General features: G+C 40.9%; 3 protein-coding genes and 1 non-coding gene across 7 annotated transcripts; 1 reads left to right on the top strand and 3 right to left on the bottom strand.

Moving 5' to 3' along the window:
• Positions 1-340: 340 nt before the first annotated feature.
• LOC143219210 (uncharacterized) lies at positions 341-17,923 on the bottom strand. Of its 3 annotated transcripts, none has more exons than XM_076445148.1 (3): positions 17,646-17,923; positions 16,359-16,693; positions 344-4,401 (listed from the first exon to the last, which is right to left on the bottom strand). In XM_076445148.1, exons 2-3 carry the CDS (start codon positions 16,365-16,367, stop codon positions 2,515-2,517), a joined length of 1,896 nt encoding a protein of 631 aa, XP_076301263.1. In that variant the 5' UTR covers positions 16,368-16,693; positions 17,646-17,923; the 3' UTR covers positions 344-2,514. The 3 variants fall into 3 exon arrangements, 2 of the variants coding, with proteins under 2 accessions (XP_076301262.1, XP_076301263.1); XR_013011274.1 differs by lacking the exons at positions 16,359-16,693; positions 17,646-17,923 and adding an exon at positions 8,301-9,167 and having other exon boundaries at positions 346-972; positions 2,453-4,401; XM_076445147.1 differs by lacking the exons at positions 16,359-16,693; positions 17,646-17,923 and adding an exon at positions 8,301-9,167 and having other exon boundaries at positions 341-4,401.
• Positions 17,598-17,670, bottom strand: Trnam-cau (transfer RNA methionine (anticodon CAU)). The gene has a single exon. It is a non-coding gene; the product is annotated as a tRNA-Met (tRNA).
• Positions 17,794-21,452, top strand: LOC143219212 (F-box only protein 9). 2 transcript variants are annotated; one of them, XR_013011276.1, is made up of 8 exons: positions 17,794-18,097; positions 18,552-18,767; positions 19,117-19,416; positions 19,506-19,669; positions 19,733-19,924; positions 19,982-20,207; positions 20,278-20,930; positions 21,006-21,452. XR_013011276.1 is itself a non-coding variant. In XM_076445154.1 (7 exons), the coding sequence occupies exons 1-7, from the start codon at positions 18,095-18,097 to the stop codon at positions 20,470-20,472; spliced, it is 1,296 nt and encodes a 431-aa protein (XP_076301269.1). In that variant the 5' UTR covers positions 17,794-18,094; the 3' UTR covers positions 20,473-21,452. The 2 variants fall into 2 exon arrangements, 1 of the variants encoding a protein (XP_076301269.1); XM_076445154.1 differs by having other exon boundaries at positions 20,278-21,452.
• Positions 21,302-27,957, bottom strand: LOC143219214 (progestin and adipoQ receptor family member 4). Its single transcript, XM_076445155.1, has 5 exons — positions 25,968-27,957; positions 23,114-23,338; positions 22,937-23,040; positions 22,296-22,433; positions 21,302-22,213 (listed from the first exon to the last, which is right to left on the bottom strand). The coding sequence occupies exons 1-5, from the start codon at positions 26,155-26,157 to the stop codon at positions 21,986-21,988; spliced, it is 885 nt and encodes a 294-aa protein (XP_076301270.1). The 5' UTR covers positions 26,158-27,957; the 3' UTR covers positions 21,302-21,985.
• Positions 27,958-27,961: the final 4 nt, after the last annotated feature.

Raw genomic sequence — 27,961 nt, 5'->3', positions numbered from 1 at the left:
ACGGTTAGAAATTATTTACAAATATATATGCAAGATCCACGAATGTTGTAATACACGATTAATTACACGTGCGCATGTACGCGGTGGAATGTGGATAAACTTTTAAATCGTTTTTTTAATAAAACATGTAGATATAGAGGACACTTTTAACTAGATCTTTATATTTGATAATTAATAATATAATATAATTTAGTATATAACTTTCAATATTTAAATCTATATAAATTCAAATTCAACTCTCTCAGCAACCCAATTTAAATTGAAATTTAATTTTCAACGTAGAAATTTTCAAGTGAAATTCTCCAATTTATTAACAAACATATTATGAAATATTAATAGGGACACAGTATACACAGGAGACAGGTTATTTTTTGAAACGGTATATTAACATTCTTACAATAATGTCATACAGTTTGGCGTCAGATAAATTACAAGCAAAATCTCGACGATTACACCTAGCGTATCACCTATACATACCCTAATGTTATATTAATTTGTGACGTAATTTTAAGTCTTAACTTTAACATTGTAACGCGACATTTCTCAAGTTTCATTATTTCTCGGGACACCAGTGTGTGTGTGTGTGTGTGTGTGTGTGTGTTCGTGTTTAATCCTCGGAAGCGAATATACTGAATTAACGAATAAATTTTAATCGATCCGAAAACACCGATTTTTATGAATATCGATTTACGACCACCCTCCGACGAGATTCGACCGCCGAGAGAGAAATCACCGAATCTATGCCAAACGTTTGTGAAATTGAGGACATGCGCGTACACACGCGCGCGAAGAAGTCTTCCTCGGTGGCATTGTGAACCATCTTCAGCGGCGAAAGTTTATTTACAGTCGGCGAGGTATTTTCAATCCTGAAGCGTGGCCAGATACACGATTTTGCGAGACCCTTGATCCCAGGAGAGTTGGACTCCTCGCGGCGCGACGACGTCCCGCAGCTAGCTCGTTCTACACGTACATCTAGATAAATAATTAATAGTCAACGGCAAGGCTGGTCCGCGGGGATCAGGTTGGTCACTGCTCTTACATTACATTTTTAACCCGATCATCACTTGCGTTACATTTTATCGATAGACTGTGCATTTTATACACTCGTACGTGACGAACACAAACATATTAGAAGAACTTCGAAATTATACTATTTTCACCTCATTACTCCAGCAGATGTTTACATTTCATGAAGATGGATTGAAAAATCGAAAATGATTCAACAAGATTCCACTTCTTCAACTTGCTGAAACTATCATAATCTGGGATGCTTACAGTCCACATTGTTTAGAATCTACCATGTATTACAAACGTGTTCAGAACGAGAATAGTGAAATTGAAATCACGAAACAAGAATTGTGTAATTCTGTACAGGGTCTGTGTTGTAATATGATTCAGGGTTACGTAATTCGACGACCGAGGATGGTACAAATAGCGAATCCCGGCTGAAAGTGTGCCCTGGATCGTAATTAATGTGATTATGACCTCTTAAGGACTTCCTTATTACAAGGAGTAAGGTGGAAAGCTGTTTTTCTTCGGGAATCGTACCGATCCCACGCACGATGGAATGCTAATTTTACTGACGAGAGTTATGCGATGACTCCGGTTCGATTTCACTTGGAATTGTTCGCGGCTCGCTGATTTATGGGATCGACGCATTGCGTCGAGTCTTTCGTTTAAGTTTCCATGATCGCCATTATAGATTCGGATCTATAATACATCCGGCAATTGAATTACTAATTGGAAGAAACCAGACATTCCTTAGTGATTGAGCTGTTCCACTGACTCTGTCGCGCGCCATTTTGTGGGGAATATGCGCTGCTATGATAAAAACGACTATAAGTGAATTTAAGAACGAAGAGAGAATACTATAATATTTTATTCAACTTCAGTTTCTTACAACTTTTTATTCTGTATAAAGATTCGCAGTCTTATTACAATATCTTCGTCATTGCGTTTAAAAGAATTGATTTAAAATCTTCCTCGTTATTGCAAGACAACTGCTAAACACATTACGCGTTTATAATGTTTGATTTGCCGATAATGTTTATGTACATATATGTAATATTCACAACGTTCTCACAATCAATTCTCCAGTACTTCTGCGGGTGATGTAAGACGTTGAGGAACAATGACGAATAAAATTAAACGAACATATATCTGATTCGTATTCTTTCGAAGAGAATATTGAATTTAGCAAACAATTATGTGATCGTTTATCAGACATCCGTATATCAATTCCCACAAAATGACGTCGAAACGGGTGACTCGATTACAAACATCGTCGCAGCGCTATTGCTGCTGATCAGAGTAACTCAAGATTGTGGATTGTTGATCATGAAATATAAATACTAGTTGATGAATCTCCGTCTTTCGGAGGACATGCCGAACACGATACGGGGAGAACGAATAAAGGATCGAAGGAGGAAAAAGTGAGAGAGCTCAATTTCACCTGACTAATATCGTCCTGCAGTGATTTACATGACTCGTCTAACTCCGGTCCCACTCCTCTCTTCACGCGGTTGCTTTCCCGAACGAGGCAGCCGGATTCGCTTTGAACTGAAGATTCTTATTCGGGACGTGGCCTACGTTCAATGCGAGCACTTTGGAAACGATATTCAGGTCTTCGTGATTCCCGGTCCCTTGCACACTGCCTAGATCGGTTGCGATCCCGGATTGATACAGAAGATGTTGTATCTGTTTAGCTGGCGTCGATGGTTTAACTTGTCTATACTGGACGTAAGGATTATAATAATTCACGGGACTCCTCTGGGGCACGGTGAACCCAAAATTGTTCCTGCTAGACGTGGCCTTGTGATCCACGTTGAACCCGAAGTTACCAACAGCGTTGAAAGCCTCCTGCCTGTTGAATCTCGTCGTGGAAGGCAACGAGGACTGGAAATCATTGAAGCCAGAGAAGCTCTGCTGCAATCTTTGCTGATGTTGCTGCTGCTGCAACTGTTGAGGCTGGTGTAGAGGCAGTTGTTGAGTTTGCTGCAAGTGGCGAGTCTGTTGCAGCGTTTGCACCTGTTGAGGTTGCTGTAGTTGCTGCAACTGTTGAGGCTGCTGGAAGTGTTGCGTTTGTTGCGGCTGCTGGCGGAACGACTGGTAGCGCGATTGATCCTGGAAGTTGGACTGGAAAGGCAGAGGCGATGCTTCTTTGGGTACTTCGAAGGCCACGCTCGGTTGAAGATGAGCGTTCGGGTTCGCAGGTGGTTGGAAAGATAACAGGTTGCTATTTTGCTCGAAGAAGAATTGCTTCTGCGGAACAGGACCCTGCAGTTGGAACCTGCTCAGTCTCTGCTCCTCCAACTGCTTGATCCTCTGCTCTTCCAACTGCTTCAACCTCTGCTCTTCCAGTCGTTTCACCTTGGCCTGCTCCTCCAGCTGCTTGATCCTAGCCTGCTCCTGCAGATAGTACTGCTGCACCTGCTTCTGTCTGAGCTGCTGCTCGTATAGATGTTGCTGCCTGACCAGGAACTGCGTCTGCTGGATCTGTTGCTGCTGAAGCTCCGCCAGCTGCTTCTCCAACAGATGCTGCTTGAACTCCAGCTGCTCTTGAAGCGTCAACGCTTGCAAGTCGTTCGGCGATCTAAAGATTGGCACCACGCTCTTCGGGACGCCTTGCTCGTCTTGCTGCACGGTGAACGCCGCCACCAGCGGTGCCTGGAAGATCTTCACTTCCTCGGTTTTGTCCTTCGCGTCGCTGGCCTCGGTCGCATTCTTGGTCGGCGTCGCAACCGTTGGCTCGACCACCAATTTTTGCGCAACCAACGCGTTCGCCGTGGCGATCCCGTTCGTCGCACTTCCAGCAAGGCTCTCCGAGAACTCTGTGGCCGGCTTCAGCGTCAGACTTTCCACCTTGCTCACGGAGAAAGTGTTCGCCGAGCTCGCAGGACTCTTCTTCTTCTCTTCCTGCTCTGCCTTCGGCTCGATTTTCGTCCCGAACATCGCACTTTTCTCGGGGAACATCACGTTCTGCACGTGAAAGCTCCTGGACTCCTCCTGCGTCGCCTTCTCGATGTTCATCGCAGGTGTCTTCATCGTCACGAATCGAACAGACTCGATGAAACTCGAGTTTTGCAGCTTGTCTTCCGGGGGAAGCTCCTCGTCGCGAGGGAAATTCTGGAACGAGAACATTAATTCCCGCAGAGCAAGGTCGTCGTTCAAGTTTTTCTTCGAAACACCCTCGAAGTCTGCGACCTGGGGAATGGCCTCGTTTTTGTGCTGCTCGGCTGATTCAGCTTCCAAATCGGCCAGCGCCCGCAGCAACGCTTGACGAAGGCTTTTGTCCAGTTTGATCGGTGGTTGGGTCGCGTTCAAACCCTTGACTGAGATCTCGGTTTCTTGAGACCTCGTCAGGGTCAACGACGTGGTCGCCAATAGCAGTACTAGTGTCGCCTGAAAGTCGAAATCGAAATTAATCAATGCATATATTGTATTTTATACATTTTTAGTTAGCGTTCGTCGTCTACAAGTTTCCAAATTATGCGCGAACAACTCTAGAAACCTGCTTCGACATTAAAATATGCAAACGTGACTCATGCTCCATAAACAGCGTGTTTCTTCGACTTTATACCGAAAAATTTGCATACTCAGAAGAAGGTATTAATCACTCCCAGTGAAAGTTGTCCACATTAACGAAGTCCATATTAAACGACAAAATTTCCTGGGATTTCGATAATTTCCTAATTACATAGTATGAGATATATCGGAGACATCTTGCATCTTTTATGTCATACATATATATTCGAGCTGAGGATAGTAAATCACTTAATTATTGAAACTAGTTTCTACTTTTCCTTTATACAGCTCATGAATGGCACCGTGCTGTACAACGCTGTACACGGTATCGTTACAGGTTTCCATCACAAAACAACTCTAGAAAACCGGGCCGTTGTCAGGTAGAGCATCGTTATGCAACGGCTTCGTGACTCGTCATTGTATTGTAATAGCAGTTTCTTTTAAACAAATAAATAAAAGAGCAAATAGCGCGCTCGACGTTACGTCACCTTACACGTTCACATTTAGTATGTGCTAACGAGCCGAAACAATGGCGTTCTAATAAACTATACCTCCTCTAAATGCAACTGTTGCTTAATAAATAGCGTGATATCTTTGTGATTGCGTGTGCGATGATTATTTAAAAAAGTGAATTATATTCTTAATGATATATGTAGCACGAAGTGTTCGTGCATCTTTTAAAAACGAATCACTATCTCAATATTCGACCCAACACACACTGGTCCAGTCGCACGATCTAGCTGTTCTTTTGGTAAAAAAGCAATTTGCCCAAATCGATGTTTGTCGAATGTGTCTATGACATTCGAAAATGATGAAATTAAGGAGATTTATTAAAAATTGTGATTAGAACAAGCATTTAAAAATCAACATTTTATGAATCCTGTTTGCTACCGATAAAATTACCTCTTTTCTTATTGATACCCTGGAGAATCTATTTAATATTATGTGTCCATTTTTGTTGCAAATGCATAGTAGTTGTCTATACATATTTAAAGTATGTCTTTTGTACCAAAAGATTTAATATTTATAATTTATTGAGATAACGATGCTCAATAAACTATAGAGAATCTTCAAAGTTTTCGATCTTGGATATCTTTTGAGTTCCCCATCGTTCCCTATTTTATCAAAGTGCATTATTATCAGCGTACTTTCCTCTATGAAATCATGGAAGAATCACATCCTATTCGGTGCCGGTACACAAGTTATTATCGTTTAAAGAGTATTTGTCGCCTGAATTGCGGCCGAACCTCTGGCATTTTGATGACGCAGTCGAACAACTACTATTGAAAGATGTTGAAGAAGAAAGTGATGACAATAATGATTTGTCAATATAATATAATATAATGTCAATTGTTATTGTTGTTCATAAAAATTACAATATATTTTTGTTTTTTGTAATTAATATTATGTTTTTCGCACAGTTTTTCAAATAAAATATTGTTAATTATGTTTATAAAATCCATTACTTCAAAAATGATTGATTATTGTGTTTATTTAAAACCTGAACCTGATTTATCAGATACTTCTGATAATCTGAGAAAAAAATGTCTCGAACAAAACTTAATCAACATTCAGCAGTCTACAAATTTCAATCCAAAAAATTAAAAAAGAAATTTTTAATGCATAAATAATTAGTCACCGTGAATTTTTAAAAGCCAATATGTATTTTTGACTTGATAATATTGTAGCTGATATCAAAACGAATCCCCCCCAACGACCTAGATTACTATACCTTCAAGCTTTCAAATAGTGCTTAAATATTAATGAACAGCTACATCGAGCGTGTGGACCAGTGTGCAACAGCTCGAGTTTGTTTTTGAGACGTTAGAAGGATTAGTTTACTAGCTAATGTGTAGACTGCGGATCTTTGTGCATTATTAAGAAATTGGTTGGGTGAAATATGAAACAGTAAAAGATTAAAAAAGTTCTAAAATATCGCGGTGTTGTTTCTAACGTAACAAAGTCGTTAAGGGATGAAATCACTTTTTATGTTATTCCTTTTTCCCGCAATCAATGCAAAACATTTTTATTTTGCATAAAGATCCGCAGTCAACTAATGTGTAAATAATTCTCTGTTTTAAATTTGTATTGGCCGCAACTGCGAAGGGAAAAGTAATGAAAATTTAGAATTAATACTTTGGAATACTTTGTACACCCACTAAATACCACCGTCTGTTGGTATTTAACGAGTTCCGAGTTCCGAGTATTAGATCAAAGTGAATAAGCCGCTCGATAAGCGTGGATAATAAAGCCGTAACTTTAATTTGCGATATTAATTGCGGGTTCCAGGCAGGTAATAATTCGCTGAAAGGGGCCAATTATCGGGCTAATTTCTTCCCGTGCGGAAAGAGAGCGAGCCGGTAGACGGGAATTATCGTTCGCAGATAGAAATGCGTTGAACTGCGGAGAAAACTATCGTTGTAGCTGAGAAACAGATCATTCCCGGCAGCGACCGCGCCTTCATAGGTCGTGTGTTCCCTTCCGTTGGATGGATGTTATCTCAACAACGCGAACTTTCACACTGGAGTTTGTTAGAACCCGGTACGGCTGAAGAGGAAAAGCGATTTTCATTTTCCCCGGTGTCGTCGACTGCCGGCGGCGGGACAGACAACACGGAGGAACTTCTGTTCGATGACACGTCGCTCAAACGTCGCCGGCGCAAAGTCAAGAGAAAACATTCCGTATATTTAACGAGTTAAGTGTCGAACCCGGCCGATAGAAAAATGTCAAAGCAGTCGGTCGAACCCGCTGCCTCTCTGACATTTACAAAGAAAGTTACGCGAAGAGCCACGCCGAGGCTAACAAAACCACGCGGATAAATGTTAAAACGGACAATGAAAAATCGATGAACAGATAACGACCGCGAGGGAAACCTGTTAATCATTTTACGACTGGGAATGCCAATTCCGTTTACGCAGGGCGACGTGTTCCTGGTCGACTCTTCCCACACCCAACTATCTGCATCGCGGGGAAATCGCGTCTGCCTTGCTTTAAATGTCGCTGAAATTTATGCGACTCTGCGGCAATTAACCAGCGATTTTCCTTTAGCAGGACTGGAGAAGAATCCTATCTAATTTTTTCTTCGTTTTTCGCGTTGCGCAAGCATTGAATTTTACACCTCCTCACCTGGGGATAAACGTGTTTCGAGAGACAGTTGTTGTTTAACATATTTTCAACGTGAGACACAAACTCGGCTAGAAGCAGTCGCGGCATTTATGAGCATAACGCAGCGGTTTCCAACCTTTATAATAACATAGACACGTTTTAAATAATAAAAACTTTGTTACAAAAAATGGATGGTGCCTCATTATTCAAAATATCGCTTAGGTTATTAAATATATTGCTATATACAGTGGCGCACCCAAGGGGGGAGCCAGGGGGCCAAGTCCCCCACCAAGAAAAAAATGTTTAGCTTCCAAAATTAAAATCGCGGAATAGCCCTGGGTACCGTTAATAGATATTTTGGCCTAAAAAAAAGGTCATCAGGCAAAACCTAGGGCTGGGTTCAACTCGGCCCCCCCGAAGATTACATTCTGGGTGCGCCACTGGCTATATAATCAATTACTAAACGTTTAAGTATTGTACGAGTTATTATATCAATTTCATACCCATGAAATTTGAAAGATCATGGAAAATGGAGATATTCTAGGTCGGACGAATGTTTAAGTTTCGAGTTAAAATAAAGGGTTAATCTTTTTATAAAAAAATGTTGGCGCCTCCCAGGTTGGAAACCACTGGTATTAACGATTACAGAAGAGCCATTAAGCATCGAATACCTCCTTTGATGGTCGCACAGTTTCGGCGTGCTTCCGTGGTCGAAAATGGTGGGACGACGCCCGCCTAGCATAATGACTATACATCATCAGGAACTTTCTAAACCGCCGAATAATCGTGCGAACGTCTTTCAGTCTCCTTTGGTCCAGCATCTCATTAACGTATTCGGAGGACACCGAAAAAACAAGCCACGAGTGTGTTAAGACGATTCGGCTTGTTTGCACTTTCGGAGATCCGTATTGGCTGACCGATCGACCGACACGTGTTCTCGCTCGGTTACATTTGTTACGATGAAATCAGAAATGCTACGGAACGCTCGGAAAAGAAATTCGGTCACGAGCATAAGAAAAATCTGAATTTCTAATTGAAACGGCGATCGGAGATCGTGCTCGTTGTTCTCCAGTTTCACGTTGAATGTAATTCAATGAGATCGAGCGGATAGAAAAAAACGGAATCTAATTAGTCTGAGATGTAATTAATTGAATCACGCTCGTATTAGGTCGCCAACTAATTTCGCGGATCGTATTGTTTCTATTAAAACATCGACGAACTCGCGGTGAAATTCGTTCGAACGAGCAACGCTGCAATTAAACATTCTGAACGATTGACAATGTTTGCGAAGATAATCATTTATGAAGAATGTGTACAATGATTTTTAAAAAAATTGTATTATATTAAAAAATGTTTGAATTAAAGAATGTCCATCTAATTGAATGGTCGAAAATGGAGCAACTAATTTGTGCAACGTGGATAAATAGAGACGTTCCGAGAATTGCGAATATAGTTGTCTACAGAGCTAAATAGTGAATAATCCTATTTATTTTAAAGTATGCGTACAACTTTGAAAATAAAATATTTGATTTGACGTAGTAATTTTTGAAAATAAAATAATTCCTTTGAGGCAGTAATTTTCTTGGAAATAGTATTTTATTTGAAGAATATTGAAAGTATTTGTATTTTGTTTTTATTTTCAATTTCAATTTTAAATGTTATTGCTGAAAATAATAGTTCGAATTCAATACATTAATACATTTATGGGTGTAAATCGTTTCTTAACGAGAAGATTGACTGTGTGTTCATGCGGTTTCTCAGAGTATATTATAACAATGCAAAAGGTAAAATATTTTATTTCCTTTCTGATTGCTAAAGTAGAAATATTTTATTTTGGGGGTCAGATTGTTAAAATAGAAATATTCTATTTTCAAAATTGTATATCTTATTTAAAATACTATTTTCTTTAAGCAAAATAAAATCTAAAATATGAAATAGTATTTGAAATATTTGTTTCGCCAAATAATGCCCACCTCTGGCTGTCTACTTATAAGGAGGCGGGCTTTACGGAAGAGTGTGTTCGAGTGAAAAATTGTTTGAGAATCCAAGGAACGAAGCTTAATGAGAAACTCCTCCGGGTGTTTTACGACGCTACGTGACTGACGTCTTCATTGACAATCGGCTTTCTACGGGCTGTTTTTCCCGAAGACAATTCTCGGGGCCCGCCGCGCGCCGTTTTCCAGCATGTAAATGGATCCGGTGAGAATTTCTCCGTGTCGAGCGTTGCACCTCTTCGATTAGAAAATAACAATGACAGGTGAAAAAATTAATGGACCGTCATCCATAGGCTAATGCAAATGGGGAGCCTAGGTGTTAGCGAGAAACGAACGTTGCCAAATTACCAGGTAGCGAAAAATCAAATTATATCCTTGCGGAGCAGTGAAACACAGTTTCACAGTCAGTTCTCGGATTTCTATCCTGGCACGTTGAGGTGTGTATGTACAGTGCCACCGAAACGCAAAGCCGAGATAACGATTTTCCATTTTCATCGAAATCATTTGTTCTAGTTCCCTCACGGAACTATCTCGTTTGGTTATGTTACAACGTGCAGAAGGAACGACAGGTAATTTCTATAGGTGATCCGCGGTTTCCATGCTTCGAGGATGAAAGTGCGAGCGTACGATCCCCACAGTGAAATCGTTCTATGTATACTTATTATCACGATTCCAGATAAATTTCATGCGCTTCTCTCTAGCTTAACGATACAGCCGGCCGATCTACGCGAAAGAAACGACCGGTTAACTAACCGCTATGGTTTTAATGGAGCGGCGGACGACGAAAATAATGCGCTTCCGGAATCTGATATTCTTGACACCGAAATCGCTATCTCGATCGTTCTACTCTTCGAAGACGAGAATGTCGTGGTTACATCACGCCGCGACAAGATCTTCGTTCCATTAATGCGTTGTTAACGAGTAATCTGCGCTAATTAAACGCGCGTTGCTACGAGCGATCCGCTGACCAATTGGACTAATTATCGCGCAATAATTAGAGTGAGCCAGGTAAGCTCCACTTAACGTCAGCATTTTCTATAGGAACCTCACGACACTTCGTTCCCACCGAAAATCTCCCACAATCGGTTAAAATCGCGAATCATTGCGTGCGTTCAATTTGTACGAAAAAGTGGCCAACACCGTATTTATCAAAGACCTGGACGGTTTTGCTGAGTTTACGTTTCGTATTGACGGAACAGTGGAGGAAACTGGTTTTCGGAACCCGTTAGAATAATTTTCATTCAGTCCTGTGCAGGATGAGAAAGTGGGTCCACAAATGTCTGGATGTTGAGATTCAAGGTTTCATCATTTGTCTTTCACAATGTGTGCAACCTGCAATCTTCGTCAACTGTTTTAATGATCAATGAATGCTCTTCGACCTTTACGGAAAATGCTCCGCGGTCTTTTTCGAGTCAGCTTCCTCGGTCCGTTGACCTATAATTTCGAAGAATAATCGCAAGAATGGACCGGCCGCGTCTGATCGAGGATCGCGACTTTGAATCGAATATTTTCGAGCATGTGCCCGCGATAATAGTCAGGTGTGCGATAATTGGAGGCATCGTACGTGCAACGAGCCGAGGAATTCGTGAGGGGCTCGGTGATCTCCTCCGCGGTTCATGGAATTAAGATTGCCGACGGTTCGAGAAGTTAATGAGCAGTTACTACGATTCGATACAAAACACCGTGAGAGAGACCGTGTCGGTGTTCGCACGGCAGAAGCTGGACGATGTGGAGAAGAGAAGACGCCGCAGGCTGAAGGCGGTACTTTCACTCGGTAGTATGTCGAGGATGTGCACGCTCCTGAACTTGCTATGCCTTCGTCGCCGGGTGCGACGAGACGATCGAGCCCGATATCAGATTTGTCACGTGCTAGTCCTAGATTCGACTAGCGTCAAGTGAGCTATAGGTATGTACCGCAATTCTCCATTAAACGCGCACTCAACGAGGCGATAACAACATTACTCGACAAAGTGATAAGAAAAGTACTCGACAAAGTGTACACCACCGGCCGAAAGTTTGGAATCACTTGCGGGATTATTGTAAAACATGCTGCTCGTAAGTTTTCTGACAAGTTAATCATCCTTGGTCGTTCTTCTTATATTCTTACTATGTAAGGAATTCCTCCGTGCGTTCGAAACTTTCATCGTCCATTACACAAGTCAATATTATCGGAATTATATCGTATTTGGTATAATTTTCATTGGAAAAATGCCACGAATATGTTGGTGAAAGTTCCATAAAAAAATAATGAACAATATAGAAGTTTTGTCATTGGATTAGTGTGGTCTCACCGATATATCCGAGCCGCATGATGTCATAGTTCTCGGCGACCGAAGCCTCTCGAGCTTCTTGGTCCCTCAAGGGGTTACTCCCCGCAGGAGTGGGGATAGTTCTGGGACAATTGTCGGCCAGACATTTGGGACATTTATCGATAAAATACTGTAGACAGATAGATAGACATTGATTTGATCTTCTATTGATTTTTCAAATTTGAATAAGAATCCGGCCACTTATGGACGGGAATGCGCATTAAAGTGGGACTGTTTTATTTAAATGGAAACACCTTGCGCTATGTCAACATCGCGACGCAATGCTCTTCTCCCTTAATTAGGCTTAGAAATGAGCCCTAGATGATCTCAATCAGCCCAATTAGATTCCAGTCTAGCGATCCAGAGTTGGACCCACTTATAACAAAAACAGACAGATCGCACGGTATCCTTCGAAGCTGGAATAAAAAATGGTTTCCCATGCGAAACACGGTGATTCAGAGAGGAAATTTCATAATCGACGGTTTCGAGGATTGTTTCTCGTGACCGGATACATACTTTACATGACAAACAGGTCCAGACAGAAACGCGGAAACGGAGACGCGTGAAAGCGCGTTTTGACAGTGTCGCCAAGTACGCGGCGATTATACAACGAGTCCTTGGCGTTGAATAATGCATAGTAGCCAACGAGTCGATAGAATCCCCGAGAAGATGAGCAAGATCGAACCGAATGCAATTAAATTGCAACGTACGATGCTACGCGTCGTATCGCGGGCGACGAGTGAAAGTCGAGGATGACAGCTTTGTAGGAACGTCGGAGGAACGTCCTCATTCGGAACAATTTATTGGATAAGCTATATAACTTAAGGAGGTCTTCGTGATCGATTCGGTCCATCGACAGATCGATGGAAAGTGATCGAAGAAAATCGCCCGTGAGAAACATCACGGAACGTACTACACAACAATACCAAATGAAAAATCGGTTCGAGACAAATTGATCTGGGATTGAAACTCGACTCCATAACAGCGTCGAGAAATATTCAACGCTTCAATCGTTTTAATAGTTTATAATTAGACTGCTGATTTTTATGCATTTATGGCTTCTGACAGAATTCAATACAATTTTTATTTCGTTGAAATCTGCAAACACTACTACCACTGGAAATAAGATTGTATTTTGTTCCATGTTCTCTTGAAATTCGTCTAAAAAAATTGAAAATTGCATAAACATCCGCAGTCTATTTATAACATATACCATTGAATAACAAACTAAATTTCGAAGCCTGCAACTGCAAACGGAACACGCGGAAAGTTAAACATCTGAGAATCGTAAAACCGGCAAGAAAATATTTAAGCATATCAGCAACAGCAGTTGCTCCGGATAGAGATCTCTAATTTTTTCGGGATTTATATTGAGAAATACACTGCTGCGCCTCTTTTAGACTCCTTGGAAATAAACATGTTGGGACCAAAGAAGGCAAGTCTCCCTGCAGATTAATTTTGCTTATCGCGTCCGTGTTTCTCTTTATTCGTCGTCGCTCTTGATTGTTCTGCAACGCCTACCGAATAAGACTAGACCCGATCGGTGTCGGCTGATCTTTCTTTGAGATTGTCCGATACGTCATCGCCGAACACGGACAAGAACTTTCTTCTCCGACCACCGAAAAAGATGCCACCTGCTTTCGGTTCAACGAACTCATCACCATAGGAGAGACACCTCGCGTATCCACACCCAATTCCAAGTCTCGTCATAAATTGTTTGGTAATTACTTTCTCTCGCAGACCTGCGGTTATACGAGGGACACCGATATCACACGACGACACATCTGTTCGAGGACTACGTTATAGGAAAGATTCAAGGATGAGCCCACCTTTCGGACGATTTCGAGTGGCCATTATACTTTTAAATACAGTCGACTGCCGTCGGAGGATCTACTTTTCTTTATGCTAATCCACCTTGGAAAATCTCAACCGAAGAAAGTGATTTCAGTTTTCAATTTCACCGAGCGCTTTATTCATTAAGCGCACGTGAGAAACAGTTCGACGAACATACTTCGGTAATTATGCTGTCGTAATGATCGAGTAAACACTTTCTTCGATATAAAACGGTCCCGTCGGTTTTCTAAATATGCCATCGTCCGTTATAATATTAATTAACAAACCGCACATGGTTTCCATCAGGTTATAAATTGTATATACTCGATACTTCGAACGATATGGCCTGTCTCGATCGGCGGGCTCGCAAGTGAAAACGAGACTGTACTTTCGGAAAAATCGTTCCGCTCGCGTTTATCATGAAATGCATACCGTTCACGGCAGAGCTGATTTCATTTTCATACCGCGAGACTGATTTCCAAGAGACAGAGAAAAATAGAAAGAGAGAGAGAGGGGTTAGCGGTTAATGAAGCAGCTTTTCTGCGTAAAAACGACGAGCCCGCGAACATTGCAGGCGTTCGAGGCAAAAACCGCAGCCTCGACCGCGATGTGTATTAAATTTCCAACCGGTGATATGTGTTACACGTCTAAATGAATAGTAACCGTACGACGCGGTCCATTAACTTGGCGAAAGCTGGGAATGGTCCTGGGAACAATCTTTTTTCCAAGATTTGGGCGAGTCTCGCGTGATAATGGCCAGTCAATAACTCGCGTGCGAAACGGGTTTGGGTTTCAATTAAAAACCGTTCGGCTAATTGCTGCTCGCGCCACATAACAAATGGGTTGATGAAATCCGAGGGACGCGCGTGATGCTCTCGAGGAATTCGTTTGATGGTCGCGTGAACAACTCCCTTTTTCCAAGGTAAATTAATGAACGACAAGGAACGCTAACCGCCACGCTGCGCTATAACGCAAACCTACATTTTCTCAGCTGTTAGAGAATCGAGGCTCCTAGACCTCGATAGCCGGTGGAAACGGAACGGCGAAAACGGAAGACCCGTGTTAGAGGAAGAACGCAGCGTGATGGCCGAAAGAAAGTTTTTAATGATAAAAAGATGACCGTCGTCGAGCAGTGAAACTAGGAGCAATAAGGAATCGAGGGACACTGTAAAGGGAACTGCCGTGCGCCGTTAATTATTATTAACACCGTGCGGATCAAGGGAAGCAAGAATTTCCTTGTCCACGGAATGAAATGATTTTGAAGAAGGAGCTGGTATTTATAATAGTCCTCCTGAAGTCGATCAAAAGAAAATTCTCGAGCTTCTTCTTAATTAAAAAGTCTGTTGATAGGCTTCCGATAATGTGTTAACACCGTGGGAATTAAAGGAAGCAAGAAATTCCTCGTCCACGGAATGGAAATGATTTTGAAAAAGTAGCTGAACGATTGTCGTAAAAAGTTGTACAATTATAACTAATAACTAATAGTCCTTCTGAAATCGATGATCAGCATTCGGAAATTTGTTAAAGAATTTCGTTCGTAATCCAGTAAATTATTTGGATGTTTAACAAGTTCTTCCACAGCGTTAATATTTAAAAGAAACTTCTCGTGCTTCTTCTTAATGAAATGGTCAGTGTGTTAAAGGGAATAAGAATTTCCTCGTGGAATGAAATAATTCTGGAGAACAATTAGTGCTCGAAGGACACAGTAAACCGCTATGGATCGTTAATTATTGACACCGTGCGAATGAAGTGAAGAAATGATCTTGTTCGTGGAATAATTCCGAAAAAGGAGCTAAACGATTGTCGTCGAAAGTTTTGCAATTAGTTGCGAAACAGGAGAAAACTTGCAGCACGATATAATCTCGATGGAAATCTAATTCGAAACTTCTGATTCACGCGGAGTGTACGCCGACCTATAAAGATCGAGCTGATTGTTCGATTTCGAGCAAGGCGACGCGACGCGACACGACGCCGCGCCGCGCCGCGCCGCAGAGTTCAAGGCTGTGAATTAAACACTGCAGGAAGTGCAACGTGAATGCACACACGGAAATATCTGATCCGCGGAACACACAAATACGGGAGAAGAAAGTCTTGCCTGCACAGAAGGCTCATCGGGAACTTCTTCTGGATAGAAATCTGAAATTTTCCAGCATTGAGTCGCACGGTGCAACTAACTTTCGATTGCTGTCGCGCCGACTGTAATATATTTTCGCTTCTTCCTACGGGAACGTGTTCGTGAACTTAAACTTCGGGAATGTTCGAAACTTCGATTCACTGTTTCAACAATTATCGGACTAATTAACTAGGGAAACGTTTCTAAGGAATTTAAAGATACGTTCCCTTAATAAGGAAAAATTTTGGTAACGATTGTCCGGTAATTTTTTAGCACTTTGGTAGTTAGAGAATCGGCGAGCGACACTTTTCACTTGGCGTTAAATTGCATGATTTGTTTCACTGTCACAAGCACGCCGCGATGCATCCCTCGCTGTTAGCGAACGTGCACGGAGATAATACAGGAGAAACCCGAGACGATAGTGAAAATAGAGAAACTTATCGTAGAAGAAGTACAGTGAATGAGTAGTTTCGTACTCACCAAGCTCATGATGCTGTCTGTGCCCACGCTCGGTTAGCACGCGGCTTTTACTCAGGAAGATGATCTTCGGCCAGTGATAGTTTTGTGAAAGAGGAGGGGTCCACGATGTTGATACACGTGTATATGGGACCGACATGCCGTGGAAGAAACCAGCCGAGGAATTTCGCTTCTGTTTGTTGGTTTCCAAATACAAACGACAAACTTGTTCCGGGGTCCACGCAGTCTGCGCCATTTTTTCGTATTTCTAATTTGGGAAAGTTTCATATTGGACATCTTTCTTTCATTTTGATACGACGTCACGATAAAGCTGATTGAAACTGGAACATCGTCGTCCACTGTTGAATCAAATAACATTTTTATTTTCGCCGTTGTTTATTTTTAAATTGATCGAAATTGGTGTATCAACGTTTTATCACAGACGAGGTAAATACATATAAGAGTTGTATAAACTCATAGACTAATCACCATATGGGGTTTCGCGTCTCACACAATAGCAACATGGTTTTCTTATGCTCTCTACGCTGACGAACGATAAATGTTGGAACTAGATCCACGAAAACGATCAAATACAAATGGCTAAAGGGTTGTGTCTGCAATGTTATGACTATATGTTCAACTTATATTTTTTTATTTGATGTCATTATGTTGTATATCTACAACTATCTTTATCAGTGCAATATTAATAAACATAGATACCAAATTTTAGATACGCAACAGGACAACACGTACAGACTCGGACACTACGCATTCATCGAGCAAGATTCGTTACCGAAACCGTTTGCTATAAAATTTTTCCAAATTTCGAAATCAGCTGAAATCCACTCGGGATGGGACATTTTGACATTTTTGACCCATGCGCGAAAAGTCGAAACGTGCCGTGCCTCGGGCACAAAAGTAGGGGAACAGCGTCGTGGAAGTGTGGAAGGAGAAGGAGGGAGCAGGTGGGAGAGACTAGTCTCACAATCAATCTAGCTGAATCTAGCGCTACAGTGGGCTGGATCGAGAAGGTGAAATTTTACTATAAAAAAATGTTCTTTTCGTAAAGAAAATGATAGCCAAGGGGTTGTAAAAGCAAGAACCCTTATTTTCAGTTTGTACAGGTTTCCTGCTCGTGTATTTTGGTTTTGTTTGTTCCAAATGTAGTAATAAATCTCTTACGAGCTTTTCACAATAAAAAAAGAAAAATTAGAGTACACGGTTAATGATTTGTTACCGTTATAATAATGAAAAAAAAGAAATTGCTCCGGGTGAGGATCGAACTCACGACCTTAAGATTATGAGACTTACGCGCTGCCATCTGCGCTACCGAAGCATTTAATACGAGGGTTCTTCAAAATGCATAGCATGCCGCTTATCAGTTCACTGACGCAACATCATCGAAACTTCGAAACACAAGACACAAGTTCTAAACTAAATACTTTCAAGTATCTATTTAGCAGCGAAAAAAAGCGCATTTAAATATGTTTAGAATATTAATGACACGTTGTCGAACTTACGAAAAACCATCGAATTTGGAATAGTTGCGTCAGCTGATGATATATACATATACATAGTTAAATGTAATCTATAACGTGCAGCACGATCTGCGATTGAATCGCAGAACGCAGAACAAACGGGCGAAAACCATGGCGGCGGTTCTGTTGGCGAAGTTGCACTTCCGTTGTGTCGTACGTTTTTCCGACCGAGAGTACAAGCGCTGAAGAAATCGTACCATAAAAGTTGAATCAGGATCAAGAATGGTACGTGTGTCGTGAAAAACCAATGACTGTCGTCCTATTGTTACCGAATAAATCTCTTGTTATGTCAACATAACCTCCACCGAGAATGATACATACGTCATCGTTTCAATGAATCTTCTGATCATAACACACTAAATCGTTTGCGACCCCAAATTTTCTTCCATTCTGATTAATAGACTGCGTATTTTTATGCAAAATAAAAATTGTTTGTAAGTAATTTCAAGACACAGAAAGTACATAGACAAATTAACTTTTTTTTAAATAACTGAAATCGTATGAAAACAACGGAACAGAATTTTTAAAGTCTGTAAAGGCTGTAAAGTTTTTCAAGTCTATTTTGCATTTGTTCTATACAGATTTTTATCATAAATCCATCAAATCCGCAGTCTACTGATTAAATTGTTTGTAGTCTGACTAAATTGTTTTGTCCTGTTATTTACCGCCGTGACAACAGAGTCAAACCGGTCAATCTGATAAATCGGATGACGACGGAGAGGATCAGGAAGGGTCGTCTCTCTCTGAGACGAACATTGAAGATGCGCTTACAACTTTCCGGGAACAATGGCAGCAAGAACTGGTTCTATCACCGAAACGAGACTCTTCCAAAGCTTCCTCCTCCAAATCGGTTGAGATCAACATCGATTTCAATGAGCAAACCATCGAGGACAAGGTATGTATACATGGTCTGTCTGGAAAGTAATGAGACGAATCGGTGAAGGGAGGTCTCAGCTGTAAACATGCAAAACCTTGTACATCTCCCAGCTCTCGTTCGGTCAAGATCGTTAAAAAACTGAGATATATTTGTCTGCTGCTTGGTAAATTCAGGACTGACATTTTTTCCATAATAAAATCTTAAGTTTTGCGGTGGCGCAAAATGTTTAAGGAGGATCAGAAGGAGGTGGAAGATGAAAAAAGCCATGCTAATTGTGTTCTTTGATCGCATTACTTTTCGGACAGACCTCGTATATAGCAGCAATGTAAACATGGAACATCGTAACAGAGTGTTCTGTATTTTCCAGGCAAAAAATTTGTTTCTCATAGGCATAGAGTACGAAAAGAGTAGAAAATTTTACGAGGCCATTCAGTTTTACAAACGAGCCGTACAATTGGTTCCTGATATTGAATTTCGTTTATACGAATCCACGAAAATGATACCCATCAACGACAACCTGGAGACTTTGGATAATGATACAGGCAGCGTCGATAAAAACGACGAGAACCATAATGATGAAGAGGACGAGGAAAGTGATCTGTTTTTTAAGCTATGCAAAATTGTAAACTCCAATAAATGTGTTTGTTTTCCTAAGTTTGAGCAACACGTTAGTATTTACTGCTTGTATCTAGTGAACTGCATTCGAAATGGTATTGCTGTTTTGGCTGTGTTATTGATGCTGATCTCTTGCCTTAGACAACACACATCTCGGCTCTGCCTATGGAGATAGTGCTTTATATTTTGAGATGGGTCGTGTCTTCCGAGCTCGACATGAGGTCCCTAGAAATGTTCTCCAGAGTGTGCCGTGGATTTTACATATCCGCTAGGGACTCTGAGATTTGGAGGCTCGCCTGTATCAGGTAAACTATAATTGTTGTAGACAGCGAAGTATTGATCATTTATGCTATTAATTAATTTTATAGAGCATGGGGTGTGAATTGCGGAACTTATGCTCCAGAATACCAGTGTTGGAGAGAAATGTATTTGCTGCGGCCTAGACTAAGATACAACGGATGTTACATCAGCAAGACCAGTTACATTCGACACGGCGAAAACAGTTTCCAAGATCGGTTTTACAGGCCTTGGCAGCTGGTGGAATACTTCAGGTACCTAAGGTACGTATCGACATAATTTCTTGTATCCTTGATTCTTATATTTCGTTTTATGAACAGATTTTTTCCCGAGGGAAAAGTGCTAATGCTAACTTCAACCGACGAAGCACAAGCCTGCGTGAACGCTATGAAAAGTCGCATACCGCGAAATCCGTCGGTTCTGATTGGCCATTATCGATTACACGATAATTTCGTTACCGTAGTACTTAAGAAACAAGAGACGAAGTCAGTTGCTGTTACCAGGAAAAAGAAAAGAGAGCCTACGCATGAACAAACGTTCCATATTGTAAGTGTTTAATTAATTTGTGATACCGTCTTGAATTATACAGCAGATACTTGATCGTACGTTTTTCCAGGAATTTGAAATTAAAGATCACTATAAACGGACTAATTCTCTATTGAAATGGTTGGGTTATACTATAGTTACGAGATACGGGAACGAACACGAAGCACGAATGAGCTTGAAATGTGCTATTGCTGGACGATATCCTCCTCTTAAATTTAGCAGGGTCAAGAGCTACACTCAAGAGAGTGAAGCTCCTCTGCAATAATGTAACCGTAACCGAATGCAAAGCTTATTAATTACGGGAAGAGTACAATATCAGAGCAGAGATTTAAGAAAATATTCATTTCTACTACGACGTACTATAAAAACTGAAACGGGAAAATATTTATTTTTCGTTATGTGTTCCTGTATATTTGAAATAATTTTTATTCGCTCGTGTACAATCTTTACATTACAGTTCTAATGCAAGCGTTATTAGAGAAGTACCGAATGCAATATATTTATTTTGTTACGCACTTCTTATGTGCCTTACGTGCTTTCGAGACGGGTGCTTGGATTTCAGATTTATTTAGAATAATTATTCATTGTCCATAGAACTAAAGGTGACGGTTTACGATTTTCACGCTGCAGGTTTATTAATAATATTTAATGTAAATCTGAACTACTATGGAGCATGCGACTTTGTTCAAACAATCAGAATCGCAAGAATATAAACAATCGAAGGTACACACATAGACGCAATGTCTTTCTGATTGTTTCTATCGATGATAAGATAGTAACAGACTTTACTTCTTGCAGCTCTGCTATTTTTGTTAATTAATTTCTAATAGAGTTCTACGTAGAGATATATATATATATACGTTTGGAAAAAACAAGAAGAACCAAAAATATGAGCACGATATATTAATCAAATCTATACTCCTTATTTGGCAATCGTAGAACATCTATTGAAACTGTGGTCGATCCACTGGTATAGTTCTAATATAATATAAATTCCTGGCAGCGCTCTACACGAGTCACGAAGTGTAGGTACGAATAATTCACTCGTACGAATAATTGAACGACACGGAATGAAAATAAATTTGAGAAATGAGTCGTTTGGAACAGTTTTATTCATCTAAATATAATACTGACATTGTGAAGCGATTTACTGGATCGAGAGAATGATTGCTCGGGAACACATCGTGTACATTGCTGTGAATGTCTATTATAATTACGATAATAAACGTATTTTTGATGTGCTTATTCGTTCGTTACTTATATGTATATAATATATCTCTTTCTCTTTGTCATTGCTTCCAATCCAACGCTCTCTCTCTCCCTCTCCCTCTCTCTCTCTCTCTCTCTCTCTCTCTCTCTCTCTCTCTCTCTCTCTCTCTCTCTCTCTCTCTCTCTCTCTGATAGATTTCTCTGTAATTATCACTTGAATTTCAATCGGGACACGTTGATTTGTAATTAATCCTCGATATGACACGTTCAATTTTTGTACTAACGGTTGTACTTTGACTGTTCCACGTATCGTAGAAGACGCGCGAGTGTTCTCGTGTACACGGTATGAAAATTTGGTACGTGGTATGTACATTATCTCTTCTCGTTCATTGTACAAGTTTGTGTTTGTACATAAAAAGACCATTCTCTCATCATCTTGCTGCGTAATAAATCATCTTTCTTTCTGTGGTCGTCGATCGCGGGGACACCTGCACACGCGAGTAGTCGCCGGTGGTCGTGTTAGGCTCATATTTATCACAGACTGCAGTGAAATGATATTCACGATTCAATCACAGTTCATCGTGCTTAGGCGAGACCAGGCTTGTCCCGTTGCACGCGTTCTCGTCCGACATCCAAGCGAGATCCTGCATGGTTGCGGCGTGCATCGAGCACACCGCCAAAACAACCAACACGTGCATCAGGTTGTGTGAATTCAACACCAGATCCAACTTGCCGGGAACCCATTTCTCAGGAATACGCATCGCTCCGACCGTAGCTCCTACCACCGCTATCATATCCTGAAAAGTAATTCAATCGTTTCTTGAGGAACACGTTTTTCCCGAATTTGCATTTTTGAAATTGCAACTGTTTCTTCCTCACCTGTAGTATAACATGCAGCAACGCGTCCGGATTTCCTCCGCCAATTCCAAGACAGCGTAGAACCATTAGCAGCATTCTCATGAGGAAAGGAGGTGCGAAACATAATCTTCTCTCCCACGGAGAAAGCGCATTCATTGCCTGCAGAGCAAGTAAATTGAGCAATTACTGTTGAGGGGGTGTTCTCCTTTCCAGGATCGCAAGGGTGCGGGATGCGCCAAAGATGGGGGTTTTCAGTAGTCAAAAGCGCTAGATAAAAGATCAATCTAGGCCGCGATCGCCCTCAATAGTCCTATTTTTACGTTTACGAGGCGTATAATTTGCATTAATCTAATAAATCTATAATTATTCTCGAATAATGGAAATTACGCCTCCTAAACGTAAAAGTAGGACTTTTGAGGGAGACAGCGCGACCCCACCGGGGTTTGCCGGTTCTCCGAGCTGGAGAGCTGGCCCCAGCTGGCCCGCAAATCGCACACTGTTTCTTTCATAAGTCTGATAAGTCGGAATGGTGGGGGACGCAGCTAGGCACTGAGAAGAGGGGAGAGAAGCGGGCCGCCAGTTGCCCGCTTTTACTACTGAAAACCCCCACATTTGCAATCCTGGATTTGAATCCGAGAGAGAGAATTTTTGACGAAACTTGCCATAAGGAGACCCCAGATGCAAAGGAAGCAATAAATAAAGATACAGAAGTACCAATAACTCTCTGGCAGACAGTGTACCGTCGCTGCCATCATAGGCATCGCTCCTGGAAAATTCGAAATGTTTATTACCTTTCGATCATTATCGATAAATCGATTTCTGTGGTTGTTAAGAATTACCGAAACTTTGGCATAGCCAGATGCCAATCATATCTAGTTTCAGCAGCTTTCTATAGAAGACTTCGTCATAATTTAAGTTCATAAAGAGGTGATAGACGAAAGAACCGATCCACGGACTAACAGCACCGATCAGGTGACACCATGATAAAATTTCTCCGAAGTCACCTTGGGTGCTCCATGGAAGAAGTTGTGGTATTGTCACTAGCATGTACAAGATGGCAAATCCTGTAACACAAACGGTTCGCGTCAAATCTAAAAATGTGTTTTTCTATTTCTATTTTAAATATGTTTCTTCTATCGATCGTGTTTGCTATAATAAATTTTTAAATGTCTTCGGCGCAACGCAATTAGCAAAATTGCTTTATAATTCGTAATAAACGATCGAACCGTTGCGCCGAAAACATTTAAAAATTTATTATCTATTTTAAATGTATTTTATAATAATGGGAAAGTCATGACGTATTCTTGCGTAATTTTCAATCAATAATGTATTGGCCGTCATGATTTTCCCGACCACGTAATATTTTATAATGTAGGATTAATATTCTTATGTATAACACAACGGATGGTGTAGTTGTCGATGGGCCACCCCCTCTCCGAGTTCAATGACCTTGAAATTCGTGGTCAAGGTCATTGCAGGTACAGATAAAAAATTAAAAGAACGTGACCCTTACTTTTTCCTTCGCGATTGCGACCAGTAACAATTTGAAACAGAAATTATTTACACATTAGCTAGTAAACTAATCCTTCTGACGTCTCAAAAAGATACTAATGCTGTTAAAAAGTGTACGAACACTTTGTACACCCACTGTAGATCCGAACGACCATCATTTATTGTACAACGAAGGTGCTCAGTATCACTTGGTGCATATTGAGAGAACGATCATCCTATTGCTGCCTTCGTATACAGTAGCAATTTATTGCTGTTAGCTACGGCCGTCCCTATATGGATTAATACATCGACGGACAAGGATGAAACCGTTCGTTTTTTCGATTTGAATGAATACTGAGAGCACTCGATTAAAAACAAGTAGCGTAATTGGTTTCATTACTTACGTACAACTGCAAGCTTTGACCTAATAAGAGTTTATTATTCTTTCAAACGCACATGGATCGATAGAAATATGTCTGCCCTCCCCGTTGGTTAGTCATAGAATTTGGTCACGTCAAATCGAACGATATATGAATAAATGAGGAGCGCTCCGTGGCAAATAAATAATTCATTGAACAAACGTATGACATAGTTTTCTGATAGGTAAGCACAGTTCGGTAATTCTTTTTAACATAATGCAATATTTTCGAAATTACTTTGGTAAATAGTTTATCTTCTGTTCGATGAAAATTTAGAGGATCTGCGATATAGCTTGTAGTATATCGATGCCACGAATAAATCTACAACGGATTTCATACGGCTTCGGATATCGATTTTTAATCATCCTAGAACACGCTGATAGGAATATGATGGTTTTTTGCATAAGTTCACCTTGAAACTGAAGGGTAATCCATTTTTCCTGTTAATTCAATCAGACCTCACACCTCTTTGTCTCTCTCAATAGCGTCAGGGAAGACTGCAAGAAGATTAGATAGTGCGGCAGTGGCCACTATCGATGCGCATTACGATTTATGACATTCCTCGACAATGCTAATACTTCCGTGCGTTTAAAAAGTGTATCGCGATCGTAATTTCAGTGATTTATGGAAAATCGACTGACCGGCTCGTTAACAATAATTTATTGCATAGTGCACTCGAATTCGGTGTACTAGCCAAGATATATACACCTATTTCGAGATGCATCATAATCCTGTTACTCGTAAAACCTTGAATTCACATAAATGATAAATTTACTCATAATTAGACTGCAGATCTTCATGCAAAATAAAAATGTTCTACATTAATTGTGCGAAACAGGAATAAAATAAACATTGATTTCATCCCTTAATGATTTTTTTACATTAAAAACAACATTACGATACTCTTAAAGTTGAATCCTTTACTGTTTTATATTTCACTCAACCAATTTCTTCATAAGTTCATAAAGATCCGCAGTCTACTCATAATTAATCTACCGTTGATTCGACTATAATGCAGCAGTCCTAGAAATCATTGATCTGCCACCATTGAATCAAATTCGCGAGCGAGCGCAAGGCCAAGTTCCTGGACCTCATCAGATGCGACTAGCACACACTATTGCAGTCTGTCTGCTCGAGAGACAAAGGGCAGAGTGGGGACACCCCTCGATGACCTTGAAAGACCAACTGATCGCTCTTCAACTATACTGCAGACTGAGAGAGGGAGACTATACATATTACTGTATGCACAGGTATTCTAAGTTACCGAGGATCTACAAACTTAGAGACGGAGGAACTGTGTTGCTACTAGATTGTTTATAATAAATACAGTTTACACCATCATTAGACTGCGGATCTTTATGCATTTATGAAGAAATTGCGGCTGGTTGAAATATAAAACCAAGATTAGAAAAATTTTAGAATGTTCTAACGTTGTTCTTAATGCACACAACAAAATCATTAAGGGATGAAATCAATTTTTATGTTACTCCTGCTGCCCACAATCAATGCGGAACACTTTTATTTTGCGTAAAGACCCGCAGTCTAATCGTCATGTTATGCATTTATGGCAAAAATTAGTAGATGTACTTTAAAACAGTGAACACATTAGAAGAATTTCATACTGTTACATTATTTTCAACCTATTAAACATGTTAAGAAAGAAAATAAATTTCTATCTCACAGTTTGTTGCAATTTAGGTGGAACATTTTTATTTTGCACAAAGATCCGCTGTCTAATCATGTATATAGTATCGCGATCTCTGCGGTAAATATATAGACTCACCGTGGGTCATGATATTGACGGTCTCATTGTGGATATAAAAGAGGCTGCCGAGACACTGTCTGACGGTCATAAGCGGCCTGTATCCGGTACGGATATGGGGGTTGAACTGCAGGTGTTTTGGCATGTCGTTCCATTGTCGTAAGAGAGAAACGGTCCGTTTCTCTTGTTGGCACGAGAGATGCTCGGGCATCCCGCCATTCTTGATGTCCTGGCTGTCGAACGAATCCTTGTTACTGGTGTCCTGGAGCGGAGAATCTGACGCCTCCGCATTTTGCTCGTAGATTCGTAGCGACGTCGTGCAATCCTAAACGGTTCTAGAGGGGTGTTCGAAGCACGGTCACACGCGGGATAATGGCAAGGCGCCTTCGAAAAACCAATGTGTCCCGGCTCTCTCTCGCGACGATGGCAACGGCGACGGCGACGCTGCTACTGCATCAGTTTCGCACTGGATGGCTCCTCCGTCCACCACCATCCGTGATTCCGACCTCTCTGACGGAACCGTTACCACGGAAACCGCATCGATCCTTTTCATTGCCAGAGAGAACGCGCCGCACGAATACCCGAGGAACACCCGCGGTCCCAGTCGACGATCTACCCCCAGAAAACGCTATTGTGACGCGCATCCGTTTAGCGCCCGCGCTCCAGCGACTTGCGCACAGCCTCGATTTTCGTGTAGATTTTTATATATTTTCTTTTGTATATATGTACTCCTTAATCCCTTGCCGTATCGTTTCCTTTGCAGTTACAGCGATTAAAACGTCTTCATCCCCAAAAATCACGTAGAAGAGAAAAGAAAATTTATATTTTTTGTATCGGCTACATTTATTTTAATGTTTAAACATTTTATTTCATTTAAACAGAAAGGCGTAACATTCATATCGAGTAATGTAAGATAACGGAACTTTTTTCACTTTCAATTATTTCTTTCATCGATTGTTTACCTCACTTCCTTATACGTTGATTGCACTATCAGTAAACATTTAATCTAACACTGGAGGTAGATAACTGTTCTAGTATCCAAACACTTCTACTCTGCCGATTAGTACGGACAATGAAGGTAATTAAAAACAAAGTTTTTTTCGTTACTCGCTGCTATTTTCTAAGGAATCGTGTCTTCACATATATCGAGACTACCACTATACTGTGCGATAGCTAAAGCAGGTCATCTTGATAATGTCCTTATCCTTGCTAGAACTAAATCGATGTTGAAAGAGGATACATATGTGGAGACGTTCTCTCCCCGCGAATGTTATGCATCACACGTAGCAGTTACAAAAATTATGATCGTTATGATACCTCGAGTCCCCTCAAGTTTTCCAGTGTTTTCCGCCGAGTTCCTCTACAGCGACCGTGAAGTTCGCGCGAGTGCCTTTTATAGCCTCAGCCGGGTCATTTAGGAAATGTACGAACCTTGGTATTTATAGGAAAGGTTAATTAAAAGGAGAGAGAATAGATTTCGCACTAATTTATTGATGGATTCTCTAACCTTCGTTCTTTTTCCACAATCTTGACATTAGCGCTGCTTTACCGGGGGCTACGAGAATCTTCAGAGAAAATTCACGCGCAACATCCGCGCGAACTTAAGAAATGATAAATCAACATTACAATTTAAATATTTCAAAAAATCCGGTCTATTGTCCCAGACGATTAGAAACTCGACGATTTTACATCTTCAACGGTCTATTCCGCCTCCGAATTCGAATTTCCAATACAATGAATGGCGACTAATATTTTTAGCTTGTCCGTTAGACCAAGCTTCGGCTAAGATTTGGATCTTGGTGTAGGGCCAATATTAAACGCGGTCTGAATACCGCGCAAATTGAAAACGTCTGCATCACGCATAGTCATTCGGCGACAGTGTATTGTTCTCGTAGCGATTGCCCATTTTCGTCGAACGTCAGAGTCACTGTCAATTAAGGAGATCAGGAAGTTCGAGGAAAACGAGGAGCGCGAATTTCACGCGACGTGTGCCTCCTGCTGTGGCCGCCGACTGA

Source organism: Lasioglossum baleicum, unplaced genomic scaffold (genome assembly GCF_051020765.1).
Source record: "Lasioglossum baleicum unplaced genomic scaffold, iyLasBale1 scaffold0021, whole genome shotgun sequence".
Taxonomy (NCBI): domain Eukaryota; kingdom Metazoa; phylum Arthropoda; class Insecta; order Hymenoptera; family Halictidae; genus Lasioglossum; species Lasioglossum baleicum.
This window is presented reverse-complemented; position numbering and strand designations above follow the sequence as displayed.